Raw genomic sequence first — 12,162 nt, 5'->3', positions numbered from 1 at the left:
TAAGAAATGTATCAGTACCAAGTCTCATGTTCTATGTTTGGGGAAAGGCGATTGCAGTGGAAAGTCTTTGTGACAGTGTTTAAAACAAGAACTAATATATGACAGGAAGTTACAACCACTCATCTCTAAAAATTACACAGCAGTGTTGAAATCATTATTAGCAGCAGTTTATATTCCCGTTCTAGTATCTATGTCTTAACCAGCTCAATTTTATTGAAATTTGAACTATTACAAATCAGATGAATAAATTATACTTTTAAATAGTGCTAAATTTGGTTTGAGGTCAGCTAGCAGATGAGTGGCTAATGCGCAAACCACAAGACCTGCTTCCCTGCCTACTGAGTGTTTACACCATGCAGACATTCTCATGCTCTTCTTCTCCACATTTTCTTTTACTTACTGCTGTTCTTTGCTAATAGAGATGCAAACTGCAAAAAAATTTAGAATTATTTTTAATATTTAATTATATAAATTGACTTTTTTGCACACAGGAGGGAAGTCTGTGGTCCTCTGAGGGAACAGGCACAAACAGTGGTCTAAATGAGGTGAGTTCTGCTTCAACCAGTGGTGGTCTTCGAGTTTGATTTAGTACAAAATTCATTTAAACCAACATTAGTTAGAGGCACTAATTAAATATCTCTCCTCACACAGCACCAGGTGTATAACACCCACCCCCCGGAGAGAGGGGGCTCATCCTATATACAGCGGGAAGTACAGCACAGCCACTCCCAGCCTCCGCTGCAGCCACAGCGCTTCCAGCACACATACGCCCCGAGTCGCTTTCAGCCAACTTATCCCTACCTGCCTCAGAGCCTCATCGATCTTCCCCCCACCATCTCCCTCTCAGATGGAGAGGAGCCCCCGCCGTACCAGGGGCCCTGCACCCTGCAGCTCAGAGACCCCGAGCAGCAGATGGAGCTGAACCGCGAGTCGGTCAGAGCGCCACCCAACCGAACAGTATTCGACTCCCACCCTCTCGATCCATCCAACTCCTGCCTGCAGGCCAGGTAACAATAAGCAAGTCTGTGGTCCGTTATTGTGTTTTGGATCACTCACTTGTCGTTGTGTTGACTAATTCCTGTGTTAAGGATTTTTATCAAGAGACTTATCCAGCTTATAAAAGGCGTCTAACTGTGACTAGATGTACTGCACAGTAAAGGAGAAATGGAGTGTAAGTGAAAAAAGAGACTAAGAGCTTTAGACATCCTCAACTTCACAGCCTAATGTTTGATTATGTTTCATTTTCTGTAATTATGATGCATTGTAAGGTTTTAAATGCAGAAATTCGATTAGCTGAAAACCTACAACAAATCATTTTTTATCTGCCATCATCTTGTCTTCATCTGTGTTATTTATTCATTCATTTATTTTGCTCTCAGACTGCAGGCCCCCCCTCCAAGTGTCCATTCAGGCATCAGTGTGTTGGAAGCCCAGGAGGCTTTGTCCAGGCATCAGAAGCAGGGCTCTCGAGTGGAAGGAGCTCCTCCAGCCTACAGCGAGGTGATTGGGCACTACTACCACCCAACATCTGTAACCTCCAGCCATAACAATCGGACTGTGATATCCTCACAAGCACCACCTGCCTCGCTCGTACAAGGCCTGCTCCGACCTCCACATCAACAGCAAGGAAGCGTGGACAACAGGAACACAAGGAATACAAAGGAGAAATCCCAGAAACCCCAGCAGGTGTGACAGTGCTGCTCTCTGCTTCCAGTGAGAAAACCGGGATTACATCTGCTCACCACTGGAGTAATGGCCAGTGGAGAATGATGAAAAATCACGAAGTTGTTAAAATCCACTCTGAAGGGTTTAAGAGCTGGTTAGTTTTAGTTGTTGCAGGTCAGTTTTACAGTTTCCCCACTGGCTTTTCTGGGTAAGATAACCCAGAACCACGTTGCTCCTGCAGAGCACAGTCGCATGAACATCTGGTACATCCTGTTCTGCAGCTTCCTGCTTCATGTCTTCTGAAGAACCATTGATATCAGAAAAGAGAGGAAGATTTAGAAGGGAATGAGATGGAAGCAGATGATTCTTTCCCTTAACAAGTCCTCCTCATCTCTCTTCTGTCAGACTGATCTGCGTAATCACCTTTCACAATGAATATTTACTTGGTCTGTTTTTTTCCGTTGAACTTTTTCTTTATCTTATTCACACATCCATGAAAATTCCTATCCAAGCAAATGGCGAAATGTTACAATCTTCTTGGTTCTTCCATTTGTAGGATTTCTTTTTTTTTAAATGTGATAATCCCCCACCACCACGCTGCTTGTGTCCATTTAGTCCATATTCAAAACTCCACTTCTGCACCAGGCTTTAGCCACATCGCTGGGACATTTTAGCACACTCGCTTATTCCGCGAGTTGTAGCACAAGGCTAAAAGTTCTGCCTTACATTTCCTAAGCGATGCAGGAGTTGCCACTGAAATGCTTGTTTCTTTTTTTTCCTTTTTAAAAAAAAGTATGTTCTTTTTTTTAAAGAACGCTTGCACAAAGTTCAAGACTGTTCACCGCAGAAAAAGAATAATCCGCAATATGATCGAAAAGAGACAGAAAGTAGGGAAAGTTTGGGTATTTTTCTATACTTGATGGATTCCTATGAGTACATTTTTTGTGTTGCTTTTGTTTAGCTTTTTTTTTTTTAATTTCTTGTCTAGTTTTAGAAAAAAAGATACAAACATCAGTAATCGGTTGGGGTGCCAACTTTTCACCTTTTGCAACGTACATGTTGACGTGTATGTACGTCACACATGGAGCATATATACACACACACATGTATGCAAACCTGAGTGAAAAGCACGAATTTAAAGTTATTTATATAATTGCTGAAAAGAATTGCACTATTTTTTAGTATGCGCCAATGGAACGTTTTTGGGACTTTTATTTTGAAGGAGCTCTGTCTATTGCGGCATAAAAACAAGAGAGAAGCAAGAACATGGTGAGTGAGGCTCAGACCGAGCGGTGCACAGCAGCTGCTATCATGATAAATGTAAGGGGAGGTTCTGACTTTGGCCCAACGGACTCGGATTAACCGTTACTGTACCATTGATACAAATGAATAAATAATCGTTGGTTTATGCAAATGTCCGAGTCCTGCGAGCCAGCCACAAGTCAGCATCCAACCTGTGGGTCCAATCAGAAAGTCTTAACTCTCTCTCATCCTATTGGCCGAATCATTAGCCAATCCCAAAGCTGGCTATTACTACCTCGACCAAACAAGCGAAGCACATTAGAGTTTATTCATGTTAACCAGACACAACAAATGTCTGGACTAATCGAGACAGTCTAATGTAACAATAGATGTTAAGTAGAGTAGGATGTTGTAGACTTAGTTTTTAATCCTGTTATTTTATTTGAATGTCAGATATTTTATTCATTGGATGAGAAGAGAGAAAACAAACCAATGACACCCCCCTTGTAGTGTATTACTCAGGAAGGAAGCCAGTCGCCCAGCAGGTCCTGAATATCTGATGCACTGACTGTGCACCACTTTGGTCACCCATGCACCCAAAAGACCAAATTTTCTGGTCACGTACCTCTGGTTCCTTTGAATTATAGAATCTCTCCCACGTTTTCAACCCATGTATACAATCTGCTCTCTAAGTTTTTCTCTCTTGCAGGCCACTCTGAGCACTTTATTGCACCAGGAAAGAGACAACAATCTTCTGTCAGCCAGCGCCGGCCAACCAACCAATAAAGCTTAAACACAACGGTAGAACCTTTTAGGTTTTTAGATTCAGATTTAGATTCTCCAACCACTAGTGATGCACTTTTAAAGAGATGCAAAGAGTTGTGGACCAAAGCTTTTAACATTTACTGGATTAAAAAACAACTTTATTTATCATTTTGAGATTTAAGAACTTTAAGACATACGGACTTTAAATCCTCAACTATCCTTATACAGGTCTCCATAAAACCAGCTGAACATATACTTTAACAAATATATTCTATAATTAGGAGAATTTATTATAATGATTGTAAACTCATTCTTTTAAGCTTTGGACTCAAACTCTTTGAGTGTTGAATGCAGCACAAGGCTGGTTGTTGAAACTAGACACACTGAAGTGTTGAAAAGTGGCACGAGTGTTAATAGCAGCCCGTCTTGTGTCATCTCATTAAGAGTGCAGAATTAATAGAGTTGCATTAGGTAGCTGACTGAGCTACTTGATCAGTATTTGTAGTTTTTGTATTTAAAGCTGCTGCTTGATCCAGACAAAATCAGCGCCCTCTAGTGTCCAGCCTTTATGCAACAGCGCCCTCTTCAGGGACTGAACCAAACTGTAGCCAAATCTCCTGAGAGACAAAGTCTGAAGGCTAAAAAAAGACATTTTATAATCTCATATGGTGAATCTTTAATTTTTTGTCTGTACTTTCCTTCCGTGATGAGTCACAGCAGCATCTATCAACTATCGTGATAAAAAGAATTCAATCTGCTGAACTTGTTCCCCAGTATAAACCTTGTTTACAGGGACAGTTTGGCCCAAAGGTAAATTTATGTATTTTTCCAATTTTTTTGTACTCATTCCTATCCAACTGGATTGTGTTGAACTGGTGTGTGAATTGCCCAGTTCTGGAGAAATCAGCTACAGCGATGCCTGTGTTCTCTTTAATATAATGTAAGAAAATGGCAATTTCTGCTTGGGGTGTTTAAAGTGCCAAAATGTGAAAAAGACAGCAACAGTTTCTCTTTCCAGAAATTGTGACCTGTTTATTCAAAATATAAAAAATAAAAAAACCTTACAGTGAGCCATTTCATGCAGGAACCGCAATTTTGAAAAATGTCCATGTGCAGAAGAAAGCAACCATGTGCGTGTGATGAAAGGCTCTTGCTGGTGGGAGATTGAATGGATGTCCCTCATTTGACCTGTAATATCAGGTAGCTGCACAGGTGCGAGGGTGTCTTTTGGTTTGAAGAAGATATTTCCTACAGGAAACTGCTCACAAAAATGTTGGTGGATGTTTTTTGATTAACAGCTTCACAATTTTTGAAAGAGGCATTGCTGCAGAATATTTCAAATGTAATGTTTGGTGCTTTGAGCTCTTCATAGTAAATGCCATTCATTTCTACATCCAAAAACTTCAAAAATGAGTGTCTCACAAAAAAAAAAAACCCATAGAAAACTGTGTAAATTTGATATTAATGTAAACTCTTATTTTAAGTTGCTGGATACAAACTAAACGTTTACAGCTTGAAACTATAACATTTCAAATCATAAAACAGATTGAAAAGACTCTTCTAGCTGGTTAGAAAAGTCTTTGATGATATCAGAAAGATCTTCAAAACATCTTGTAGCATTACTCAGCGAACTACTTTTAAAAATCCATCGAGGATCTGGGATTTACAGAGGCTTATATTTTAGAGTTAAAACCTGAAAACACTGAATTCCTCTCAAAAAGTAAAGACAAAAAGTGAGAAAAAAAGATTCGCCCTCCCGTCATCTTTAAAGTCTGTAGCTCTCTGTATTGTTCCTCTGCTGCATTGCATTTAATATAGATCACTTAAAGAAAAAAAATTATATAAATTAACAAATCTACTGCCCCAAAAGAAAGATGATTGGCTCATTTAAAAAAGATTATTGTAATAATAATAATAATAATAATAATAATAATCTTTGATCTTGTAATGAGGTTAGCAGCCTGGTTCTCAGTCCTAAGGTACTTTGAACTATTTTTCTCTTTCATAAGTGTTTTTGAACAGAGTTGTTTCCTTAAATGGTTTCCTTTCCTGCACCAGAGGGCTTGCAGCGGGTATGAGAAGGCTGGACAGGCTCTGACCACAAATATTAGTGATAGGAGCTTAAAAAATGTATAAGGAAGTTTGAAAATGTGTAGAATCAATCTCTTATTTCAGGGGAAAACCCGGGCTGGCTGACAATACAAAAAACAAGACAGGAGGAGAAAGAGGGAAAAGTCATTTGGAGGCTGACAGGAAGAACAGATCACACATTTATACACAGCTGCTAATACCCTAGCGCTGCCTACACCTAAAGACTGGTGTGTTTACATGCAGTTGTACTTGTTCACCAGTGTTTGCGAGCTTTTCTTTAACTCTTAATTCTATTTATTTATGTTTCTTTTTAAAATTCAGTTCGATTTGAGTCACATAAAAGAGACATATTAAACCAATCAGTGCTCAGATCACATATTTTTTGTTGCTTTAATCCATCGTGGAGATACTGAAAGTGTTAGGAGATCACTGTGTGTGTGTGCGTGTGTGCAGTTAATGTACACCCACCTGCCCTGTGAAAGACCTCCAGCTGTCTAGACAAAAACTAAACACATAAAGGCACACACAGAGCAGACTAAACAAACTCACCGAAGAACCAAACGCCTCACACACACACAATAAGCACACACGCACACACACTGAGGTTTTCGTTATTGCGGACCACACAAGGTAGCAAAAACATTTATTTCACACACCTTGATTGCCTCTCCCCTCCCTCTCCCTCTTCCTGTCTGAACGAGCTCTTCCTGTTCCCTAGAGATGGCCGCTGTCCAATGACAGAGCTCCTTTCAGAACCGGCCCTCGCTGCCGCTGGGTCAGCGGTTTTTGAGTCTCCTTGGAAACGTTCGTTGTTTGTTATTGTTGCTATGTCGTACAAGTGTGCCTGCCTGCGCTGAGACGGGCAAAATGTGAGTGGCTAGTTCGGGCTGTCAATCATCCCAGGCCACACTGTCTCAGATGATGACGATGAATAGATGATGGTGATGAGATTGTTGTTGTTGGTGATGATGATGACGAAGATAGATGTTTTTGGTAGTGACACCGCAAAGATCGTTGCAATACACCTACTATTTGCCTTTTTGATGATATTAGTCATATTTTAACGTAGTGTGCTAAATGTCAGTTTTTTTTATTGTTGTTGTTGTTGTTGTTGCTGATGATGATGTTTATTCACTTGAGAACAAAAAGATTTAACTTCAATTCAAAAGTTCATATCATTAAAAAATGTGTTTGTTTTTTTTATTTTGTAAACATCGAGAGTGTAAAACTACCTAACACACAAACACTGCAGATTTCTGGGGAGGATGTGTAAATATAAGAAAATGTACTTCTGCTTTTAAGTGCCCTTTTTTACAGTTTAAAGTTGTCAGTGTGCAGCTGTCTGAAGAGCAAACCGGTGCGATTGGTGCGGGGATCGACGCCACAGATCCCCATCAACATCACTTGAGATGAGCTTATGTTAAAGCTAGCTAAAGTTCCCTTTTATTGGAACCTTTTTGAGCACATTTGTATCACGCACTTATAAGTTCAAGTATAAATCTTCATGTAAGCACCTAGTCCTCATAACCCACTAATCATTGCGTCTCCTTACTCGACCCAGCGTCTAGATGTGTGCCTTCTGGTGTCCAGCATGATCGGAGACTTACACTTAAAAAAATCCTTTACTGTTGCCTTTCAACGCAAAACCTCGGACAGCACAAAATCTTAACACGTTACAGCCGTGACGTATGGGAGCCCAGTCAGGCCAAGAAAAAAAAATGGAGGGAGAAAAAAAAAACATTCAGTGTTTCTAAGCTAAAATGGACCAAAAGTCCTTAAAATACTACAAAAAAATAACATGTGGAAAAGCGGATATCTGCAAATCCTGTGTGGTTGCTTCTATTGTTTTTATGTTATCATTCCAACTTCTCTTCCCTTTTCTTTTTCCTGGTAAAGCTGGACTTCCATAATCACGATATTAGATGCTCAATTTGTGAAAACAAACAGAAAAGTGTCTTTCACATTACTGTTGCTATTGCTGCTCTATATGTTTGGAACTATAACTAAAAACAGCTGAAATTAATGTTTTTCTTCAGAAATTTAATGAGACGCAGTATTTGCTTTTAACATTTCTGACTGCTTGCAAAGAATCACACACCACACAGTCCAGATTCATATGTGACATTATTTAAGACATCTCCAAAGACGAAACCACTGTAAAGAAAAAAACGTTCAGTCAAGCTTGAAGTTTTTGTTTTCGATTTTGGGGAAAAATCTTTTTTTTTTCCTCCAGTTTTTGCTACATGTTTGATCAGTTTTAAAAGAAAGGATGATTTAAGTAACACAAGTAGACTGGCGGACGGCATACAAGCAAACCGTTTTCTCCCTTCATATTTCTGTATCATTGCATTTTTCTCTGCTTGCTCTGCTCTTTTAATCAGCGCTGTGTGGCGCCTTTCCTCTGACAATGTCGAAGAAAAAGTATACAAAAGCACTCTTGTTCGCAGTTATGTTATGTGTTCATATTTAAATAAGCCTCTGTATCCTACACCGCAGTGACTATTGTAGAAGTCTTCCACCTGTCCTTGAGTTTTATCCTGCAAGCATGTAAACTGTGGGGCTTGTACAATAGACCAGTTTGTTCTGGTAAGGATTCCTACGTGCAGCTGGTCCAGATGTTTTAGAAAAGCATGATAAAATGCTGCGATTGTGTCCAGGGAAGTAAAACTGCACACAAGTAATCAGCAGCTTTGGAGTGAAATCTTCACTCAGGACCAGATGTCAGATGAAAATGTGGGAACTCTGATCTGTTCTCTGCAATGCTGGGTTTCCCATCACTCAAACTTAGCACCGGGTTCATAAAAAGAATGAACATGGAGCTGAGGGTTTAACTTCAATCTGTTATCTGTCACAGCATGGCTCGTGCACTTATATAGAGGCCTGCTTATTCTCAGTGATAATAACTGCTTATTTGTGTATTAAGACAGTTTATTTTAATTTATATTGGATGGTCTGTGTGTTGCTGGGTTTGCTATGTTGTTATTTTCTTTTCTGTTACAAACACAAGACAATGGTTTATTGTTGTTGTCACAGAACATGAATCAGACACATTTCAGTTAGCCTTCGATTTAAAAAAACAAATAAAAAGTTTTATAAATTCACCCGAGTCTCCTCTGCTTATTTATTTTGTATTTAGTAATTGTTGGAGGCTTTGCTTTGTTTTTGTTTTTGCAAGAAAGAAGCCTTTGACACACATTCATTCATCCACCACACAGACACACACACACACACACACACATGCACAGACACTTTGTACACATACACGATTTGGTTTGTATGCACATTTCAAAAAGCTGCTGGGAACATCCCTTAGATTAGCTCCTGTTCCATGCTGATGTGATAGCATCATGCAGCAGATCTGTTGACTGTACTTTGATTCAGGCTGAAGCATTGATCTGACAGAAGGTACTGGGCAACATGGATGATTGGTTTTGTGATATTTAAACTCAAATATGATCCTACTGTCATCATGTGGCATCCAAATTAGCAAAATAATTATCATAACTTTTAAATGTTGTGTGACTCTTGAAATACATTTTATTTTCATCTGCAGAGTTAAGCTGCTGTAAATATGTATCCAGCAGATGGCGCACTTGAATCAGAGTTCAAGGCTCAATGGCCACATCATGGTTATGATTGTTAGATTTACTTTATCTCTAGTTATTAGTGTTTAAGGGGTCAGTGTTCACTGATCTGGTCCACCAGGAAGACTCAGGCCTTTTGATTGTGTTGTTTGTATTTGTTGAAAATACATGAAAGCACAGAAAGGAGGAAGTGTGTCAGATTTTTTATAAAAATGTTATTTTTTGGACTTTGCATGAGATACTCTGAACATGCTGTGTCTGCTGCATGATGGCACTGTGAAAATATGTTTTGGCTGGAAATGTGTTTGTCTGTTTTCAGTTTTTAAAAAGAAAAGTACCAGTGTCAGGATCACCAAAGCCAGGAAGGCCTGATGGCGGATGAGAATTCCCTGCGGAAGACCACCTTGCCTGTTGAGGTGGCTCTGACGGGCCTTTTGCACTCTCCATTATAAAGAAAACAAAAACATGACAAAACAAGTAAACAAACAAAATATGCATTTGTTCCTCAAATTAACTTGAGCCCCTAAATGAACTTGAAGGCTCAAAATGAACATTTTTGTCATTGCCATCTTGATGTTTTAAAACCAAATGGGACGTGAAATACTTTTCAATCACATGAACACACCGTAAAACATACCCTGCTTTATGTTACTTCTCTACATAATAAACCACATGGTCATTGTGACTGAGACCATTAACTTATCAATATCTTAGGGGACCATTTGCACAACTGAATATCTTTTTGCAACCTGAAAAGTGATCCTTGCTGACCAATAGAAAGAATGCAGTTTTAAGGCATCCACCATGCATGGTTAGACTATAAACATTTGTAATTATTTACAATGTCATCAATTATTCAGACATTGATGTAATACAAGTAGCAATAACACACATTCAGAAACGCTTGTCTACAAGTAAGACATGCTTTGAGACTTGATCTCAAAAACTGTGAGACTTGACATGAACATATCTGTATTTACATGCTTCACCTGTACATGTTTGGATAAAACATTTTAAAAAAAATTGTATTTAAATTGTGTAATGTGAAACCACTGCAGAAGCACCTTAAATCTGCATTCATTTCTGTTAGGCCCTGTTAGTACTCTTGTGGCATTCTGTATTAACTGAAGGCTTTTAGAACAGCAAGATAGGAAGGGGTTACAATTGTCCAGCCTTGAAGTGACAAATGCATGGATCAATTTTCCAATGTCACTCTTGGACAGGATGTTACTAAGTTTCAGAACATTGCTCTAATGATAGAAAGCAGTCTTACATATTTCCTTGGAGGACATATCCTGGTCAAAACTGATGAGAAAATATTCCTCACAGTTGTCATCTAGGGTGAGCATTTGGTTGGACACCATGTTTCTAAGATTTCAGGGCCAAATACAATAACCTAGACTGATTTGATGCTTGAATTTATCTGAATTTAATTAAGACCCACTTGGTCTTGTTGTTTTAAAGCCTAACTTAGATGCACAGGAGGACTTGAGACTTGATTGGGTGAGGCTAAAATGAGGGTAAACTTGAAAATGCACTAAACTTGTCACAGTCGACATTAAAGGCTCAGCTCTGCCCTTTGATCTGTGGCTGTCAGCTGTCAGCCTCTTGATCATTGAGTGACTTCCAGCCAGATGAACCTGAACCAGTTATCGAACAGATTCCAATGACTCAACAACTTACACTAGATTACACTCTTTTCTGTTCCTGCCAAGTTTCTACATCAGCTCTCACCTCATACTGCAGGGTCATCCATTTTCCTATCTCTCTTTCTCTTTCTACTATCTGTCTTGCCACACACTTGGCAGTCAGCCTACTGAACAAACACTCTTCAGTTTGTTTTATGGCCTACGAGAGCAGAAAAAGGTTGAATGAGTTACGGATGCATCGTAAAATGGAGATGGAACAATGAATGAGGTGATGAAGAAATGAGGGTTGATTACTGAAAGTCATTCCAGGGATTATGTAAGGATCATTTGAGTGAATTCACAAAACTATTTTCTCCTTTCTTCTTTCGTCGTTTATGGCAAGTCATTTATAAAAAAAAAACCCATCAAAGATCAATTTCTGACAGGTGGCATGAATGTATTTTTGATCTTTCTCCTGTGTTTTTTCTTTTTTTCCCTGTGGTACACCTTGTCGGACGAGGGTGGAAAAAGCTGCACTATATTCTTATACCAACTTATTTGAACTTATTTAGGCACTTTAACACCTCAAAAAAGAAACTTTAAAATCTGTGTGCAGAATTTAGCAGAAGGGAGTTCAAGTTGTCAACTTTGCCTTGGGATCCTCTCATTGAGCCATTTATGTTCAAAAGACTAATGTAGCTTATTAAATGATCTGGATGCTGTTCATAAAATTAAGTTGATATTTTCAGCCTTTTTCCATTCATCTGTTGTCCAGCTTTGCTCAGTCTGACACAATTTACTACTTGTAGCTGACAAGAGTGGTGTGATGTGGTCTCCTGCTGCTGTAGCTTATTTGCTACAAGGTCTGATGTCGATGTCGAGGTGTGGAGATGCTCTTCTGTGTATCCTGGTTTTTACAAGTGGTTATTGAGTTACTGTTGCCTTCCTATCAGCTCAAAGACCATTCTCCTCTGACGTATGAAGTATTTTCATCCATAGATCTGCTGCTCACCGGATATTTTCTCATCTTCAGATCATTCTCTGTAAATTCTAGAGTTGGCTGTGTGGGGAAATCATAGCAGCTCAGCAATTTCTGAAACACTCAGACGAGCCCATCTGACACCAACAACTATGCCAAGTTCAAAGTCACTTAAATCATTTTTCTTCCTTATTCTGATGCTCAATTT

General features: G+C 39.1%; 1 protein-coding gene across 3 annotated transcripts in view; it reads left to right on the top strand.

Moving 5' to 3' along the window:
• The window catches only part of pmepa1 (prostate transmembrane protein, androgen induced 1), a 112,256-nt gene extending 103,392 nt beyond the window's left edge, over positions 1 to 8,864 (top strand). For all 3 annotated transcript variants that reach the window (XM_087840878.1, XM_006783021.3, XM_035904547.2), the window contains exons 3-5: positions 492 to 545; positions 652 to 1,007; positions 1,380 to 8,864. In XM_087840878.1, the coding sequence (XP_087697004.1) occupies positions 492 to 545; positions 652 to 1,007; positions 1,380 to 1,692 (723 nt within the window). In that variant the 3' untranslated portion in view covers positions 1,693 to 8,864. The remainder of the gene's footprint in view (positions 1 to 491; positions 546 to 651; positions 1,008 to 1,379) is intronic.
• Positions 8,865 to 12,162: the final 3,298 nt, after the last annotated feature.

This window comes from Neolamprologus brichardi, chromosome 5 (assembly GCF_056152115.1).
Source record: "Neolamprologus brichardi isolate AB-2024 chromosome 5, ASM5615211v1, whole genome shotgun sequence".
In the NCBI taxonomy this organism is placed as follows: domain Eukaryota; kingdom Metazoa; phylum Chordata; class Actinopteri; order Cichliformes; family Cichlidae; genus Neolamprologus; species Neolamprologus brichardi.
This window is presented reverse-complemented; position numbering and strand designations above follow the sequence as displayed.